Source organism: Leptodactylus fuscus, chromosome 3 (assembly GCF_031893055.1).
Source record: "Leptodactylus fuscus isolate aLepFus1 chromosome 3, aLepFus1.hap2, whole genome shotgun sequence".
In the NCBI taxonomy this organism is placed as follows: Eukaryota; Metazoa; Chordata; class Amphibia; order Anura; family Leptodactylidae; genus Leptodactylus; species Leptodactylus fuscus.
Genome location: NC_134267.1, coordinates 143,983,508 through 144,003,552, shown reverse-complemented (window position 1 = coordinate 144,003,552; position 20,045 = coordinate 143,983,508). Strand labels below are relative to the sequence as shown.

General features: G+C 43.6%; 1 protein-coding gene across 1 annotated transcript; it reads right to left on the bottom strand.

The window, feature by feature from the left end:
- Positions 1–12,140: 12,140 nt before the first annotated feature.
- RPL35A (ribosomal protein L35a) lies at positions 12,141–17,279 on the bottom strand. Its single transcript, XM_075266683.1, has 5 exons — positions 17,211–17,279; positions 15,700–15,742; positions 15,277–15,429; positions 14,275–14,419; positions 12,141–12,204 (listed from the first exon to the last, which is right to left on the bottom strand). The coding sequence occupies exons 2-5, from the start codon at positions 15,708–15,710 to the stop codon at positions 12,181–12,183; spliced, it is 333 nt and encodes a 110-aa protein (XP_075122784.1). The 5' UTR covers positions 15,711–15,742; positions 17,211–17,279; the 3' UTR covers positions 12,141–12,180.
- Between the last annotated feature and the right edge of the window lie 2,766 nt (positions 17,280–20,045).

Sequence of the window (20,045 nt, the reverse complement as noted above, 5' to 3'; positions counted from 1 at the left end):
GGAAATCGAAGCATGTCAATTATACCTATAGAAACACTGGCGGTTTCCCTATAGGTATAGGTATAATGAAAGCAGAAAGTCCACAGAGGTTTTTCCGGCAGTGCTTTTTTTTTCCTGTGGCCCACTACGTGGAACCGTAACCCTAGGGAGATTTGTTTAAAAAAAAAAAAAAATCTTTAAGTCCTCAATATTTGTGGTAGGAGTCAGTGAGGGGAGATAAGAAATCCAATTCTGAAAATTTCTTAGGCTGCTTTCACACAGTCATCAGTGATTGTGTGCTAAACTATGAGGGGGTTAAAAACACAGAACAGGTACAAATATTTCTATTATACCTGATCTCTGTGTAGTCTCCACTCGTAATTTTGGCTCAGGCCTAGTTCACATCTGTGTTTGGGTTTCCGTTTGGAGACCCCCTATACGCATTAAAAAGCAGTTACCTAAAGGAAACCCACAGACCTCATAGACTATAATGGGTCCGTGTGATTTCCACATGAAACACGTGGAGAGAAAAGTACTGCTTGCATGACTTTTATCTCCACGTTTCATGCGGAAACTACACGGACCCATTATAGTCTATGGAGTCCGCGGAATTCCCAGGTAACCGCTTTTTATTGCGTATAGGTTTCCATTCGGAGGTCCCTAAGTGGACTCCCCGAATGGAAACCCGAACACAGATGTGAACCGAGCCTCACAATCAGCGCCGCACCTCCCATGAGGCGACCTGAAGCGACCGCTTCAGGCGGCGCTATGTCAGGGCCCCAGGGAGGGCGGCATTTTTGATTACCTAAGCCAGTCCAGGACAAGCTGTCCTGGACTGGCTTAGCACCGAGCGGTGGTTTGGGGAGGCCACTGGAGCAGCGCTGCTCCGGCAGCCTCCCCTCACGCTCAGGCAGAGAGCAGGTCCTCTCCGTGCCTGCTCTCTGCCTGCTCTCTGCACTAAGCACCGCCCCTTCGCTCAACCACGCCCCCTCCGCTCCGCCCCCTCCTCCCGGGGGGGGGGGGAGGGCGGCTTTCCGTAGTTCGCCTCGGGTGGCAAAAGGGGTAGGTTCACCCCTGCTCACAATCATTGAACAAAATCACTGACCAAACACTGCAGTGTGAAAGCAGCCTAACTTACACAAGTGGACAGTTTTCAGCGCTCTCCTGTAACATGTTGCGTATCGTTCCAAGTTGTTCTATCTATATTAGAATGTAAATAGAATCAATAGAGAATACATAGCCTATAGTATAGAATACATAGTTTGAATGTTTACAGGAAGCAGCCTCATGATATAGCATAAGATATTACAATTTACAGCCATAGATAATGCTTAGTAAATATTTCCTGTTCTCTTAGAAGTTAATAGGACTAAAAAGGAATTATAGCTGCATCCAGATCAAGGAGAAGACGCTTTATAAATCCTTTAATTTAAGCTGTAGGTTTAAAGAAAAAGTAAAACCATTAGTGAAGGGTGTGACTCCTTTAACAACATTTCAGAAATTCTCATCCCACCCCATTTACCTTATTATTGTGTCTGTAAACATCTCCTCCATGATCTCCCAACCTTCAGCTCATAAAAGGTGATGCCTGGTATGGTGGGCGATCTACCTCTTTACCATACCTCCCAAGGGACAAAATGAGTGGCAACAAATTTAGCTCCACCCATTCCCATCCTTTTCTCTGCGCAGTCTACAGTCTCATGTCCCGGGAGCTGCAGGGGCGATATGGTGACATCATCACATGGCATCTACAGCTCCCTAGACACACAGCAAGCACAGTGGTAAGGCAGGAGCTGTCTTTGCTTGTTTCACTACTGTATTCAACTCATCTGCGTCCACTCCAGACACAGATAAGTTGAATCCGGGACATACCATCTGCCGATCGGGACCGTGTGAGATGACCCAGAATCCGGGACTGACCTGCTAAATCTGGGACGATTGGGAGGTACGCCTTTGCTCTTCAAGCTTTTAGCACTGGCATGCTAGTCAGTAACGTCTGCAAACACATGCTGCACTTACAAGTGTCACCAAGTTAGAACATGGTATTGCAGTCACATACAGCCACATCATAGAGGGAAACTCCAGGAGTATTTGCACTTTATTGATACGGGTCTGAAAAGGTCAGCAGAGTGCCTTCCCTGGTGGAGTTTCTACAGGAGCTTCTCCTAATAAGGAGAATGGAGTCCCTGGCGGCGGAAGACTCTCCTGATCCTTCCAAATTTGCTACCCTCTGGCGGCCGTGGGTGATGTTTCAGGAGTCTGCTGAGTTCTCCTCTTTCTTCTCCTGATTTGGGGTTACTTTGCTATTCTTTTTTTTCCTTGCCTCTTCTGAGTTTGTCTGGTTGTTCTGCTCTCCCCCTGTTGTCCCCTCCCCTCCCTCTCCCATATGTGAACCCCTTATCTCTGTTTCTATTATGTGTCCCCTCTGTTTGAAGACTTGTTTTTATGGTCCTTATAACTGGGCCTTTCACCCCTTTGTTTTACTCACTAGGCTGTTAATACATTGTTTTCCAAAGAATTGGGCAGAGTACTTCCCTAGCCTTTTCTACACTGGTGAGGCCTGTTTGTTTCTTTACTTTGTTCTTGTCTTTTCCTACTGCATTTGAAAAATCTTTATTAACCATCAATTAAACATAAAAAAAAAACAAAAACGCCCAACTCCTTAAAAACATTATTACATTAAGGGGATGACCAGGTCCAAATCGATTTTCACACTAATTACCTATCTGCAGGATAGGTCAGTATGTGATCTGTGGGTGGCCTGACACATGAATTCGGCACAGATTAGTGGTTAGGTTATCTATATAAAAAATCCATTTGTGGCCAGAAAACCCTTTTAAATAATAACCACTAAGAAATTATTGCTATTTATTGTACATCAACATGCAAGTGTGTTCTTCTATAGAGCAGTGCTATAGGAATAGCAAAGCACCACAAAATCATATTAGCATTACAGGAGGTCCAGAGTCCTGCAGTCCCATACAATAGAGTACCAGTAGTGGATATACTCATATACAACCACATGCACTTAATGTAACCTGAACATCTTTGTGATATCTCCTGTACAGACCTATCTTAATCCATATTTATCCTAATCCCTCCTGTATGACAACTATTATGCTGCTAAAATCTCTTGATCATCAGATTACATATCTGCCGAGGACACTTCAGTTGGCATCTATTGCATTAATAAGGCCCTCAGCCTCTCCAACAAAACTATTAGGTAGAAAATGCTGTAAAGAGCTTTAATATTTGGCCTGTGCCCACTATCTCAACCTTCCAAGTAAAGGTGGCCATAAACATTGGATACAACAGCAACCAAAATCCAGGACAATTGGGAGGTGTACATAACTGCTGCAAATTGTATCAGAATTGTATCAGACATATTGCACAACGCCCATACCACTTCCTGTCAGACATGCTCAAGGGTAAAACTAATCCTCTCTTAGGGTTCTCTTGGGAACTATAACTTAAAGGGATATTCCAGGCAAAATTGGACAACCCTTAGGGTGCATTCTCACTGAGTATCCGCTAAGCTCTTTCTGAACATAAAACACATTAAGAATGAGCGCGTACAAAGCAGATCCCATTCATTTCTATGGGAGCCGGCATATGTGCGCTCCCCATTGAAATGAATGGGCTGCTTTTTTCCCCGATTCCTTTCAATGGGATATGCACGTATCCCATTGAAAGGAATAGGGAAAAAAGCAGCCCATGCATTTCAATGGGGAGCGCACGTATGCCGGCTCCCATAGAAATGAATGGGATCTGCTTTGTACGCGCTCATTCTGAATGTGTTTTATGTTCAGAAAGAGCTTAACGTATACTCAGTGTGAATGCACCCTTATAATGTTTAAATAAGCTGAGGGCAGTGAGAAAAAAAAAAAAAAAAAAAAAGCATACTCACTTGTCCCCATGCTCCGGTGCCTTCCCACACCTTCCTGTTCATCTGCTCCGACGCGTGTCTTAAGGAGTTGTGCTGAAGCTGCTGATTGGCCTCAGTGGTCATGTGACCACTAAGGCCAATTAGCAGCCTCAGCAAGAGGACCCGTGATTGTCACAGGTAGTGACATTCAGGCCTTTCGCTGATTGGCCACAGCGGTCACGTGAGAGCACCCAGGAGAGCAGAACCGTTACACGTGGGAGGACACCGGAGCAACGGGGACAGTTGAGTATGCATTTTTTTTTCACTGCCCCCAGTTGATTTACACATTAAAAGGGTTGTCTATTTTTGCCTGGACAACTCCATTAAGGACTATACTAAAGACATGCGAATACAGCCTAAACAGTGATAAAATCTACACAAAGAGCACACAAAGCCATCTGGTGGGCAAACAGTAACATTGCAAAAAATACTTATTGAAAATCCTAATTTATGTAGACAAAACTTTACATTGCTTTATTACCCCAGCAGGCAGGTGGTATACAATATGGTCACACCTGGCCTTTCTGGTAACGTCAGATTCATTTTTTAAACCATACGGCACATTTTGTTGTTGCAGAAGTAAATGTCTATAATGGCAAATCACAATCTTTTACAACTATACAAGTCCATGTGTGAAACACCTATGAACATCATAGAGGGTGGTTTTAGGAAAGTATAGGAGCAGACCGGGCCAGGAGACAGTTTCACAAACCAACCCTAGCTTGGGGCAGTGACCTTGATTGCAACTTCTGTTGAGACCAAATATTGCCATGTGGCGCTGCAACGCCTTCACTATTATTAGGTGAACATGACTTCTAGTCACAAAAAAAAGTATTTATCAGTGCTCTTTTCAGGACTATGTATTGCAGCAGAAACATCCACTAGGTTGCAATCTGAATCCATTAACTTACATTAGTGAAAAAATCGCAGAGCAGCATGTCCTAGCCTTCAGTTACTACGATTCTGGTTTTTGTGGCATTATTCTAACCACCTTCATGTGATAGTGTTTGTGCAGTTTGAAATCATGAAGCTGTAAGCTCAGCTTGGACTAGCCACAAACCGTCCAGCAAATGAAGCGGTCTTGCCTTGGACACAGCTTTATGTAGCATGAACACAAGCACTGGCCATATTCGAATTAGTCACAGCCCTTAGTGAACCACCAGCAAATAATTCTTTGCAGCCTTTTATAGATGACAACTCCACCAATACCAGCAAAGTCGAAATTTCTCTCATCCCCACTGTTCCTGAGCAATCTGTGCAGTCAGTCTCTCAGGTAGGTGATCCTGGACTGTGATTCATTTCAGGCCTGAGAGGCATCTACTGAAGGATGCAAAAGTCCTCTATGAAAATACATAGATAACACAAGCATCTGCATGTTATCTGATCTGCATAAGTATTGTGAGACTTCACAGGCCTATTCCGCAAAAGGAAGGGGAATACAGGAAGCGAGAAGAACAGACTGCAGGCATAATGCTGAAACACTGAGATGGGAATACCTCTTTAAGCCCAGGATACATGGCAATTTTGGGCAAACTCCTATCAAGCAATCAATGATTGTCATGCCCCCTGCAATATTTGCACTAATACACGCGGTGTGGGGTCCCACTTACAGCAGCTCTAGCTTTAAATATAAACTCCCACAGGAGGGACCATTCCATCTGATACTTGGGCATTCAATTGTCCACATCCTATTCAGCATTGTATGCAGTCAATTATCCTGGTCTATTCGCTGAATTACGGTCCCTTCTAGATAAGTGGCGTCCTCTTCACATTTCCTTGTTGGGTCGTATAGCCGCGGTTAAGATGTCCCTTCTCCTGAAACTGCTTTATTTCTTTGAAACACTCCCTGTTTCGGTCACTCGGGGTGAGTTTCGTGCTCTTCAGAAGTCGATCTTCCAATTTATATGGGATGGCATCCCCCGCTCAGCCATGCTTGCAGGTAAGGAGGGGGGGCTAGCGGTCCTTTATCTAGTGCACTACTACTAGGCCTCCCATTTATGGTGTATTCTGTTCTGGGGAGCGTCTCGGGCGTTCAAGAAATGGGTAGAGAGCAAGAAACTCTGGCTAGCCCCAGCCCACCCCAATGCCTTTCTGTGCTCCCATTCTCCCCCTCCTCTCCCAGTCCCTCTCCTTGGCCCCATCCGCTTTACGTGGTCTATCTGGGCCACTTGCTCAAAACTTTTCTCCTTGGCGGCCCTCTGCTCGTCCATGATTTCTTTCCTCTATAACCCCCTCCTCCCGAAGGGACTTATTGCAGGGATGGTACGCCCGTGGAGTAAGTTGGGTCTTTTCCACAGCGCAGACCTGATTGATCCCTTGACTTTGGAACTCAGGGCCTTCGATTATTTCACACCTGTATTGCATTTACCTATCTCTGAATGGTTACATTATAGGCAAATTGCTCATTTTATGGTTTCTCAATTTGGCTCCCTGAAGTTCTCCTTACCCACGGTTTTTGAAAGAGTTTGTAAGGCAGGTACTTCCACTGCTGGATTAATTTCAGGTATTTATAGGCTTCTTGCTTCCTCGGGAACGAGTGGCCCTCCCTCCCATAAGTACATAGACCGATGGTCTAGGGCGTTGAATAGGGAGATTTCCCCTGCTCAGTGGCAGGTCATTTCCTCCACGTGTATTACCTTCAGAGAGACTCAATACAAATTATTAATGCACTGGTATCTCATCCCTGCCCTTCTGCATTCGCTCAACCCTAGCGTTTCATCTTTTTGCTGGCGTTGCGGGGCAGGGATGGGTACCCTGTGCCATATTTTTTGGGATTGCCCGGGTATCCGGAGGTGCAGTCTCTTACGGAGGCTCTCTTTATTTGAGGGGTTCCGTTGGACTCTCTTACTTACCTGCTCAATCTCCCTCCCCCTCACTTGAGTAAACACACATTAAATTGTTCTTATACCTGTGTACAGTGGCCAAAACTCACATTGCCCTGCGATGGAAGCGTACTCTACCCCCACTGGTCCTGACTTAGTGGCCCGTCTGAAAGACGTGTGTAGCATGGAGTTTTTGACGGTTTCCCTTAACCATACCCTAGATGCATTTCAAGCAGTATGGTCATCCTGGGACGCTTACTTTGTACTGAATGGCCTCTGATCCCTCTTCCCTGTTGCCTTTCCCTTTGTGTTCCCCTTGTCTTATTTGTTAATTTTTTGATATGTTATTGCACTGTTCTACTTCACTGTTCTATAAGTGCCTTTTTTTACACTCTTGGGCTTTTGTTTTGTTATTTTATGTTTGTTGAAAATCCTTTCAATAAAAATTAGTTGAAAAAATGTATATATACACTCACCCAAAGAGATTGTACCCTTAGATAAGTACAAGATATAAATTGTAGCAAAGGTAAACATCTTGCTGAGGCTGTATCTAACTTTCTAGGGTCCTCAGCCTGCTCCAACTACACCAACTCCCTCCCTACTCCAACACACCCAAGGATAGTTCAGCTGGATCCCTGCTTCTTGAGTATTCTAGCTTCACAAATAAGTCCACGCTCTCACCAGTGTTTATAGAAGTAGATAATGTTTGGCACAAAACTACTTAACATCCATTGATCAGCATTAAGAAATGGCCAGGTTCACCCTCGGCAGTCCTAAATGACAGACTACTCTGCTTAGCTTGAGAATGACACAGCCTTAGCAAGAAGTTTACCTTTGCTACAATTTCTATCTACCAGCTCTCACAGGGGTTTTGCCACCATAGCCTTGGTTACAGCTGTGCACTACAGAGACAGAGTACTAGACCTGCAGCAACACAGGCCTGGACAGAGGACTCAGAGCCATGGTGGCGGATCTTTTAGTACCGTGTTTCTCCAAAATTAGGTCACCCCACAAAAGTAAGGCATGTTTTTTTTTTTTTTTTTGAATTGCCTAATATAAGGCACCCCCCCAAAAAAAATCATTGCAGCCAGCTGAACACTCTGCACGATGTTCCGTGTGCACAGGTATGGCAGCTGCTGCCTCTGCTGTTGTGGTCACTGTCCCTGCTGCTATAGGATGAGAGATGCCCGCTGTGCATATGCTGCGGGGAGTTCACTCTCCCAGCTCATCCCAGAGGCAGGAGCCGGCTTTCCTGTGCACACGGAGCACAATGCACAGCATCCAGCTGGCTGCAATGCCAGCGAAGTGAGGCTCTCCGACGCAACCGCCAGAAGCCTAGCTAAGCCGCACCCACCACGCGATGAACAGCAGCACCAGCGCTGCTACGAAGATGGGGATGGTAAGTAGAATACCCCCCCACTACCTACAATCGGCAGTCATGCCGGCACTCCGCTAAGGAAGTGCCTGTTGTCATAAGACGTCCCCCATAAGTAAGACAGGTCCTATATTTAGGAGGAGAATTTAATATAAGACACGGTCTTATTTTCAGGGAAACACAGTATATCAGGTGCACTACTGTGTAGCAGAATGGAGATCTACACAAAGGGCCATGCATTACAGTTACGCACATACACCAGTCAAATTCCTCCCAATTTGTCAGTTGACCGCTAGCTTGCCTTTTTCTGTGAGTAGTATGTTCCTGCTCCCGGAAAAAAACAAGCAAGCTACCCTTTCTTCACGCGGATTCCGCGGCTGATTCAGCCCCGGCATCCACCTTGCGGTAGCATCCTCCGGACTAGGCCCATTCATCTGGGCCTACTCTGGAGCGGAGCTGGCGCATTTTGGTCCTATTCTAATACGGCTTTCCACGTCACAATCAGGACCAAAAGCTGCCATTCCGTTCCCCAAGTGAAGTAGCCCTAAGGGCCCTTACACATGGCCAAATCCCATCTGTGGAAAACAGTCTGTGTATGGGCAGTATTACCCAAACTGAATGCTACTCAGTTCATTACCGTAGCAATAAGTCCACTCACAAGCTCACAGCATCATAGCTACGATGCAGCGACTCGTATGCACATAGCTCACGCTCAGTACGGGTATCACGGCCTACACCTGGACAGTTTTCCATAGACAAGACTGTTGTGTGAAAACGCTTCTAAAATTAAGCAAAAAGCAATTTGTGTGTAACGCTCCCAAACAGACCAGCATTTCCATGGTAACTGACTACAAATAGTTACATTAATACTTCAGTCTTATTACTATCCATCTATCCCCTAAAATACCAAGTTTGTTTAGTAAGAGCAGAATATAGACGAACCCTTACAGAACCAAGTGTCATTGATGTCCCAATGCTCAGGCAAAATTTGGCACTTTGGTTTGCATTGCTTTACACAGCAATATCTCTTTCATGGCTTTGAATATCTCAACTATTTTTACCATGTTTTTTTCCCCCAGGACACATAAGACTTGATATAAGTAACCTTATTTGTTAAATAAGTTGAATTTTTTTTTTATTTGCTAGAACAGTATAAAATGTGAAATTTTTTTAAAAAACTTTTTGCTTCTTTTACCTAAACAAAATTGTTTTTATATACTGTATACTATTGTACAAACATAAATTGTAAGTTCTAGTTCTTATTACAGGGGATACACATTTATAGTTTTTCAACAAAACATTAATTAGGTTTTATATTCAGCACGGCTTATTTTCTGGACTCCCGTGTAAATTATATCTCCCACCCCACCAACAGCACATTGAGCGTCTCCCACACCTCGCTCTCTTTCTGTAGGTGTCCCCCAAAGCTCCTCTTGTTCTCCATCTACACCCTCGGCCAACTCATAGAATCCCATGGTTTTCAATAGCAATGCTATGTTGAGGACACTCAAATATCTCTCTCTGGACCAGGAATTACCTCTCTGTTGTTCAGAGATCCAGCAGCTGTAGCCTCCTTTCTCTCCTTCCGCTTTCTCAAACTTAAAATGGAGAAAACAGAGTTCATCATCCCCTCCTCTACATGACCCATCTACCAAAGTTAATGGGACCACACTTTCCCCAGTTCCAAGGGTCTGTTACCTTGGGATAACCCTATACTCTGACCTATCCTTCAAGTTGCACATCCCAAACCCTCAAAACCTCCAACTCAAGAACATCCATCGAATTGGCTCCTTCCTCACCTCTGAAACTACAAAGATTTTAGTCCATGCCCTCATAATTTTCCACCTAGATTACTGTAACACCCTCCTCCATGACCTCCTAGCAAATGCTCTCACCCCCCTCCAGTCCACCTTAAACTGTGCTGCTGGCTTAATACACCTCTCCCCCCCCCCCATTCTTCATAAGCAGCTCCCCTCTGCCAAATACCTTCATTGTCTACACATTGCCTAGCGAAGAGTTCAAAATACTAACACTGACATACAAAGCCATCCACAACCTGTTCCCTCCATATACCTCTGACCTAATCTCCTGCTACCTTCCCACACACAACCTCCTACTCACACAACAGTCTCCAAAATTTCTCCCGTGCATCCCCCATACTCTGTAACTCATTACCAAGACACATTAGACTGTCCCCCACAATCACAAGAAGACTCACCCATTCAAGAAGGCCTACAAACCTCCAAGACTATGGTCACCAAACCACCATCTTAACAGTTTCTCCCCTCATAGATTGCAAACCCTTGTGGGCAGGGGTCTCTATCCCACTTTACCAGTTGGTCATGGTTAGTATTTATCCGTTTGTATATTTTGTGTACTGTATGTAAACTCTCAAATGTACAACACCATGGTATTCAGTTTAGCATTGTAGAGGGCTGTAATTGTTCGTGTTATCTCTAGCTACTCCCTGCTGGAGCTGGAAGGGAACTTCTGTTAGCACAGTGATTTAGAAGGCTGTTTCACTTTACTGGTCACCATTAAGAGTTAAAATTTTGTGGATAAAAGTGATGAAAAAAGCATCTACAATATTATATCCTTAGAACACCACCATCCTCTTGTCAGGCAAATCATTTTTCTCAGGCCAAACAGATGCCCGATCTTAAAATGACTGTTGATGGTGGGTCATGTGACAAAACCTGCCCATCAGCTTTCTCAATTGCCAAATTCTGGGCACAGGAAACCAGCATAAGTGCATTGTGGGATCGAATCCCACCAAGGACATCTGCAAAGAGTTTGTTTGTGCGGGTTTTCTCCCACACTCCAAAGACATACTGATAGAGAATGTAGATTGTAAATATATGGGACAGTGAGTGGCAACTTCTGCAAAACACCACGGAAAATGATGGCACTATACCAGTAAGCTAAATACCCAATTGTGAGGTGGCTTATGGAAGAATGAAGCTGTGTAGATATAAAGAAAGCTAGTGAAAACAGTAGTATTATAGACCTCACATCCAGCATGTATTCATATCCCTAGGAAAAGGGTGAAGCTGGTGGCAAACTGCATCTCTCTTACTGTTACAACTGGGCATTATGATAGACTTACATTTCCCGTTTTGAAGAGATGAGATCTGAGAAGTCAGTAAAGGCAGATCACAATGCAGAATACAGCTGGAACTAGATAGGCTTTTCCATTGAGAGTGTCATAAAATCAGGCACATCTTTTAAAGAGGACCTTTCATGGGTTTGGGCACAGGCAGTTCCATATACTGCTGGAAAGCTGACAGTGCGCTGAAGTCAGTGCACTATCAGCTTTCCCGATCTGTGCCCCGGGTAAAGAGCTATCGGTCCCGGTACCATAGCTCTTTACAGTCAGAAGGGCGTTCTTGACAGTCAGGTACGTCCTTCTCCACAGCAGCGCCTATCACGCTCACACTGTAAAGTGCTATAGGCGCAGCTGTGAAGAAGGACGTACCTGACTGATTGTCAGGAACGCCCTTCTGACTGTGAACAGGTACAGTACCGGGACCGATAGCGCTTTACCCGGGGCACAGATCGGGAAAGCTGAAAGTGCACTGAATTCAGCGCATTGTCGGCTTTCCAACAGTATACAGAACTGCCTGTGCCCAAATCGGTGAAAGGTCCTCTTTAAGGGGTTCTTCACACATCAGTGTATTACAAGAGTGGTTGTAATCCAAAACAAGCAGAGGGTAGAAACCACAGAACAGAAGCAAATCTTTATATTACAGCTCACCACTTACTATAATAACTTTATAATGTAAGTCTTTAAGAAAAGATATTTAAAGATAACTAAAGGCATGATGGTGCTCAGTATAATGTCCCCATCTATGTATTGATACTGCTTTAATCGCGCTACAGAATGTGATTAAAGGTGAAAATTCTATTTGGGATTTTATTACCTTCACAGGTACACACACACACACACACACACACACACACACACACACACACACACACACACACAATCATAACAGTCACAACTATTATTAAAGTGAGAGAATGACAAAAGCCACCAACATAAAAAAGATCCAGAACTTTCTTTTATTTGTACAGAATGTTTAGATCCTTGAAGGGTACATCATCTGCAAAGAAAAAAAAAAATTTTTATTATAACAGTTGGAAAAACCCCCACTTAGAGTTTCATTTAACTCTGCATCCAAAGAAATAATTTAAAGAGGAGCTTTCATGCCCTCATGAAAGTACAGTTTTATATACCACTAGTACAATGTCCCACTGTCGGAAGGGCGTTACACATAGCTCAGCGGCATCGCTGGTCATGAAGGAACACCCCTCTCTGCTAGTATAAGTTTATGTTAGAGTACAATTGGAGAGGATGGGGGGTCGTTTCTCACAACCCAGCGATAACACTAGGCTGTAAGGAGAGGAACACCCGTTCTGACAGTGGGGAGATATCGATGCAGAAACTAGTCACCAATATCTCCACCACCGGGGCACATATCAGGAAAACCAACAGTGTGCCAAGTTCAGCGCACAGTCAGCTTTTTAGAGGTATATAAAACTGCACTTTCATGAGGACATGAAAAGGCATGGTAAAGGCTAAATTCACACAGCCTAGTTTCACCTATGAAACTTTGTCCATGTGTTTGCCGTATTTACCGGCCTGACCTTCATACTGGGAATGGGTCTCCTAGTACTATAGTTATCTATGATGCTAGGAGTCTCTGCCTCCCTGTGACATACTGTCCTATACGGATTACAGTATAGTATCTATCTGAAACGCCATCTACAAGAAGTGTCTCACACTGGAGGACCCAACATAACGCTTTCAACGGCAACTGAAGAATCATCACAGAAAAAAAGTCATCACTTGCTATTTGACTACTACATTAGCAGAGTTACCCATTTCTTTACACCAGGTTTAACATATTATAAAAGAATTTTCCATGTCAGCATCTATACCTAAAAAACAAAATTCTAAATCCAGCAATTTTCACTCTGACCACTAACCCATATAGATTGACATTTGCTTATTTTGTGGGGGGTTCTCTTTACCACAGTCACCTCATTTACACGAGACAGAATTACAACAGAAGGTGACACCTCTACAGATATAACAACTGACCCATGACTGCATCGACTATCGCATCTACAACAGATGATATCACAACGTATCTCCTCCCCCATGCACAGATAAGGTCTACTAATATTTCAGATCTTGGCGTTGGCTCGGTATATTGAAGCAGCTCAGGCAAGATGGCAGCATTCATAATTATGTACAAAACCACTAGAATGTAATTTTTTTTCTAATCAGAAAAAAATTACAAAAAGTGATACATTTCATTAAAAAATTGGTAGCACAGTAACAAGTAATCACAATCATATCAAGAGTATAGCCACACTGGAATTTCTAATGATATTCTCATGACAACACACTCAAAAAATGTGGTTGGCAGAGATGGGTGAACCTCGTTTCATAATATTTGTGGGCTCATCTGCATGTTTAGACTCAAACTGATCCTGTTCCACACTATTATACTCTCTGGGTCTCTTCAGATCCCAGAATATAATAAGTAGAGGCCCAGTTAAAATGTGGGAAATAAGCATTACATTCATCTTCCCTCATGACACCCAGCAATTCCTCAGTCTTCTACCAGTCTCCTGGATGATGCCAAACATCCAAGGGATAAACAAAGACCACGATTGGGCTTCAGTGATCAGATGGGGCACTAAGCCGTCATTAACATTAATGCACCCCATGTGACCGCTAAGGTCTAATCACAGGCCCCAGGATTTCCTTAGCAACATGTAATATCTCAGGCCTCCAAGGGAGCACAGGAGAGGCAGGGCATAGTGAGTATATGAATTTATTACATCTAAGCACATCGTCTGGGCCGCCACTTATACCATGTGGTATAAATAGTCCTCACAGTATAATAAGGTTTCTTCAGTAACAAATCTAAGAAGTTTCAGACTTGTTTCAACCCCAGAAGTTTTGGAAAACTGATGTTAAAACTAACATTCATTCCTAGTGGTGGGTTTCAGATCACCTAAATTTTATTATTATTACAAAGCATAGACATTCTCGTAGTTAAATAAGCAATGCTAGAAGCCATAAAACTATGTATTAAGTGTTGTAAATAAAGCAAAGTAAGAAGATGCTCCAGCATTTTATATTCAATACTTGTACTCACCACACGGATTCTGTGTCCAATGGCCTTGGCGGGCAGGTTAGAACGAAACTTAGCACGCACCATGCCACTGTTACCATGAGGTCTGGTCACCTTTCCCCAGATTACACGAGTTTTATTTGGTTTGCCACCTGGAGTCACCGTGTTGCTAAAATAAGTCACAAAAAAGAAACTGTTAAATGAAGACGTGACACAAGCAACTGGAAGAAATGAATGCAAGTTTAAAAACACCCAAACACTAATATCTTTATGTAAAGGGAAACTTGTCTTTTCTAGAACATTAGGTCTGTTGCTTGAGCAAATGTGACTATTTGTGTGACTTGCTGCTATGCCTTATACCACCAATATGCCAATAGATCATCACAACAGCCAACAAGTTAGGAGAGGCTCACCAAGCAAAATAAAACATAACCTGATCACAAACTGTGCCAGAAAAGGCATGTAAATGCCTTATGCCAAGTTTTAAACACTTGAACTCTGAAAAGACAGTTATAGAAAAAGAATGGCTAAGAGAATGGAGAAGTGGGCAGTAATCCCCTGCATAGATAATACCATCAATACAGTGTGCGGGTGTATGGAGCAACAAACTATGAAGTCACCGTAAAGTAGTCTGCACCATTAGAGGGTGTCTCCCGGCACCAGAACTACTTCTAACCCACTTATATGCTGTTGTAAGTGTGGCAGCATATAATGTGTGTATAACATATGCTACAGATATTTTCTTCTAGAATGATGGAATGAAATTTCTATGTGTTGTATAGATTTCACCCGCTGTAAAGCTATGGGTGGCAATCTGCCCAGATTTCTTCAGCTGAGTTGAGCTTCTGACCCAAAGCTCCATGCACTATGACACTGTTGCACATTGCCAAGCAGAAGTCAGACTGAAAGCCCTTAATGCGATTCCCACAAAATGTAAACTCAACACATTAAAGCGAGGCATCATCGGAATCCATGCAAAACTATCTTCAAGCTGGTATAGTTTACACCCGGGGAGAGGACACTTACTTCTTTGCTTTGTACACATAGGCGCATCTCTTGCCCAAGTAGAACTCTGTCTCATCTCTGGCGTAAACCCCTTCAATCTTCAGGAGGGCTGTGTGCTCCCTCTGGTTTCGGAGGCCTCTCTTGTAGCCAGCGAAGGTCGCTTTGCACCACAGTCTGAAAAAAAACCAAAATAATTTAGGACCCTGCAGAGATAGTAAATAGAGATGAGCGAACACTGTTCGGATCAGCCGATCCGAACAGCACGCTCCCATAGAAATGAATGGAAGCACCTGTGACGCCGGCCGGCCGCCGGCAAAGTCAGCATCAGAGGTGCTTCCATTCATTTCTATGGGAGCGTGCTGTTGGGATCGGCTGATCCGAACAGTGTTCGCTCATCTCTAATAGTAAATCATCACAATAACCTTGAAGACTTTACTAACTTACCTGCCAGACATTTTGAGTTGTTAGTATCCAGATGCCGGCTGGACTGCAAGGTAAAAGATTCAGTAGGTCAGATGTGAGAAAATGACATTAAATGAGAGCCAACTGCTCCAAGTCATACAATGAAAGCTGACCACAACAGTAATAAGCCCAAGCACATTCAGCCTTACAAAGCTCTGCCCCCAACATGCAATATACAGATCTGTTATATATGTACAACAATTGGTGAGTGAACAGCCCTGCACTTTCTAATGTTCTCTGCATTTCAGTTCACTGCCATTTTAGTAACTGCTCTAACAGTAAGTGAATTAAAACAATCTCACCACTGTCAGATAACTGGAAGACTGTACAGACAGAGGATATCAGAGAGGTGGATACCATCCAGGCAATATATGAGACTAATGGCTACTACATCAGAGTATAAAGCATTTGTAGTCTAAGGGAGCCTTCACACGGTGTAAATGCACATGTATTTTTGCAAAATACACGTGTAAAAATAAGACTCCCATTGACTTCAATGACATTTTACAGGCGTATTTGTACAGGTGTAAAAAATATCATTGAAGTCAATGGCAGTCTTATTTTTACACGTGTATTTTGCAAAAACACACACGCGTGTTTACTCCGTGTGAACACTCCCTAAATCAGCGTTTCCAACAGACAGTTTACACTACAGATAGCAACTTCAATGCTCGACAAGTCAAAGCATAGATGACATAACACTTTAGCAGTACCTACACCAAGCTTCTTAGAAGGAAGCGTGAACATAGGGCTTCCAAAAAGATGACCATTATGTTGATGGGTTCATCATCAGGATAGTTATGGACTATGCTTCAGTTGGACCATTGATAGGTTGGTGATTTTCTGCACCCCCTTTTCTCAGCAAGTTAAGATCTTGAACATATTTGGCCAGTCGTGCTGTAATATGGTCACCCAGTTATTAAACACCATGCACAGCCTGGTCACTGCAGTCTAAGAACACCACTGCTATAACAGCCATCCTAGAAGGCCATAGGCTTCACATAATAGCGCTGCTAGCTAATTGCTTACAACTGCCTTCTAACCTGCCAATGTGAATTCCAACCACAACACATAGCTGAGTACCTCCCGTGTGCCCATGCGGTGTACAGTGTGCCAGCACATCATACAGCTGTATGCCCTGTCTCCTATACTGGAGCTCTAGGGAGATTACACCATACAAGTCACCCAGCACCGGCACTGACAGTGGAAGGAAGCGACCAGAAGGACTATCAGGCAGACAGGACCTCAGCACAGCCAGCAGCCATTCTCCGGCCACTCACACACTGCACAAACCGCTGCAGAACCTACAAGTCAGCCCGAGCCAGGCCGCACAATCCAGCCGATATCCCGGCCATCCCTCGTCACAGTGCTCCGCTACAGCCCTCATTACATTAACCAGCGACCACTCAATCCACCTATGCCAATATCCCGCACATAACACGGCCCTCCAACCCCAAACACCCGACCTGTATCAGACATACAACTCTGCTCACCCGCACCGGAATCCAAGATGGAGGAAAAGGAAGGGAAGACGCGCTGCACGCCGGGAAATTACAAGCGTCCTGTACGTGAGGTGTCCCTCGTATTGCCTGAGCGGAATATACTAGTACCTCAGTTGTTATGAGATTACTTTTATGAATGAAGTATCATAATCGCCAGTATTCTTGTAATCGACCTATTACACTAATCGAATAACTAAATCGGGGTATGAAAAAACAAACCGGCGATTGGACAGGGAACTGCTGAAAGGCCCCGGGGTGGGCGCTGCTGTGTCCATGGAAACCAAACGCGACTTATCTGAGGCCAGCTGTGCAGGTAATGGGGCAGGTAAGGGAGAGGATAGTGATGGATACTTTACTTTATAAATCACCACATCATGTTCTAGCTGTAGATATGTACAGTCCAGGGGATTCACAATGTGGACAATTCTATCCAGGACCACATTGGGATCTTTTATAGGGTTACCGATTAATCTTAACCAAGTAATTGCATACAGTGCAATGGCCCTCAATTACTGGATTAAACAATATTACAATGCTGTTTATTTTATACATAATTATTGGGGCAGATTTATTAAGACTGGCATTTTGTACACCAGTCATAAAGGGAACCTGTCAGGAGCGATTTGGAAGACTGAACCTCCCATGACTGGGGCTTAGCGTCCGTCCTAAAATGCCCTGTGATAAAGCCATCGTGCTGGGGGGGGGGGGGGGGGGGGTTTCTCTTGTCAGGCCGAAACATCTCTATAGAAAGTGTCAAGCAAGACACAGAACGGAGGATGTGGTGCATCAGTGGCACAAGAAGGGGCCTTGCTCTAAAGATCTTATTTCTGACTCAGGGCTCGTTCACATCTGCGCCCAGGTGTCCGTTCTGCAGGTTTCCGTTTCCTGCATAAAACTGAGCAGGAGACGGAAACCTGCAGGAGTCTCTCTCACCCATTCATTTGAATGGGTTTGAAAGATGTCTGGCCGTGAGCGGTGGTGAGCGTCTTATGCTCTCCGCCGCAAAACCGTTTTTAAAAAAAATCGGACACAGAGTCGGACATGCAGTACTCTGTGTCCGGTTTAAAAAACATGGTGTCGCAACGGAGAGCATAAAACGCTCACCGGCGCACACAACAGACCCGGTCTGACAGCTTTGCGTTTTCTGCATGCAGAAGACGGAAAGCTGAGAACAGACTCCGGGCGCTAGTGTGAACCCATTAAGTGTGTCTGCCAAGACAGGGTGGTTTAGCAGGAAAAAGGTTTGGTTTATAATACAACATTAGGGTGCATTCACACAGAGTTTTATGGCGCTGATTTTGCCACAATAACTTGAGTAAAGAATCAGCGCTGAAAAAAAGACTCCCATTGACTTCAATGGGTTCCATTTTATGTGCGTCCAGATGTTAGCTGTGCGGACTGGTGGGCTCTGTCCTCCAACCTGTTACAGTTCACATAATCTATCTGGGCATTTCTTGGAGCAGCACAGTCCACATTGTCCCTGACATAGGAAGTGGTGCGTAATACTTAGTCACAAGAAGTCATGTGGATAGAGGGGTGCTGCCTAAATCTCTTAGTAACCTATACATTCTAGGATCTACTGGAATTTATTATAGTAGCTATTCCTGATTTCTGGCTTAAGGCTGAGGCCCCACATTAAGAAAATGCATTACGGCAAAAAAAAAAAATAAGGTAAAATTGTGTTTTAAAGTACCTGCAAAGCAAATGGGATTTTGGCTAATCTCATTCACACATTGCAGAAAAAAAAATTCATAGCTGAAATGCTGTGATTTCCAAAACGTTTTTGTTTTTGTAAATCGTGGCATGTCCAATTATACCTACGGAAACGCTGGCATTTTCCATATAGGTATAATAGGGTCAGAAAGTCCGTGGAGGAAAACTGCAAACTTTCCGTGAAAAACAAGGTGCAAGAAAAACTCAATGCGTTTCCTCTGCTGTCTTTTCTGCAGTAATTTGCTGCATGGGGCATAAATCAGGCATTAAGGTGCATCTAGTTCCAGACCATTTTCCCAACTGACTGGACAAGTGGGTGTGGCTTAAGATGTGTGCATCCCAAATGTACAGAAATTCTGGTTCAAAGTAAGCTAATAGGTGGTTTACATTTTTACTACATGGTCTAAAAATGTACCAGATTAATTATCCAGCATCAGCTAGTGGGATCACCTTTAAGACTTTTAGTAAATGTAGGCCATATTGTGACAGCAATTGTGGAATAAAAATTAGGTACAAATAAGCCAGACTAAAGATAGTATGAACTTAGGCAAACAACCGAAGAAAAACAGTTTATGGAATTGTCTCCATCAAGAATACAATGTGAATGAGAGTTATTATTGGTGCACCATACAAAGATGAACTCCGGGCAACATTTGCTTAGTATTGTTTTCCAATACTTTTCTACATGTCTGGACCAGGTGGTCATTTCTATGTGGAAACCTCTATTAAATGACTCTGGGACCTTGTTGTCTTTTCCACCATATTTGCATGTGTTAGAATAGTGCTGCATGGTAGGGCTGGGTGATGATGACCTAAATTAAAATCACTAGTCATTGACCATTTTGCCTCAATTACAACAAATGAACAATGATTTCAGGACACTATTTCTACACGCCCCTTTTCATTTATTTATATGAAACAGAATTTTGGTTTTGGGAAGTCACATATCAGCATATGCTTGACATATGCTTTATCCAATGGCAGTGTGAGACAGGGTTGCATGGATGCTAAATAATTGAAATAATACTGTACTTTTAATGAATGTATCTATTTTCTTGTACTAGGATATACAATTTATTTTACTTCTTTTGACCAGAAGACTGCATGCACTAA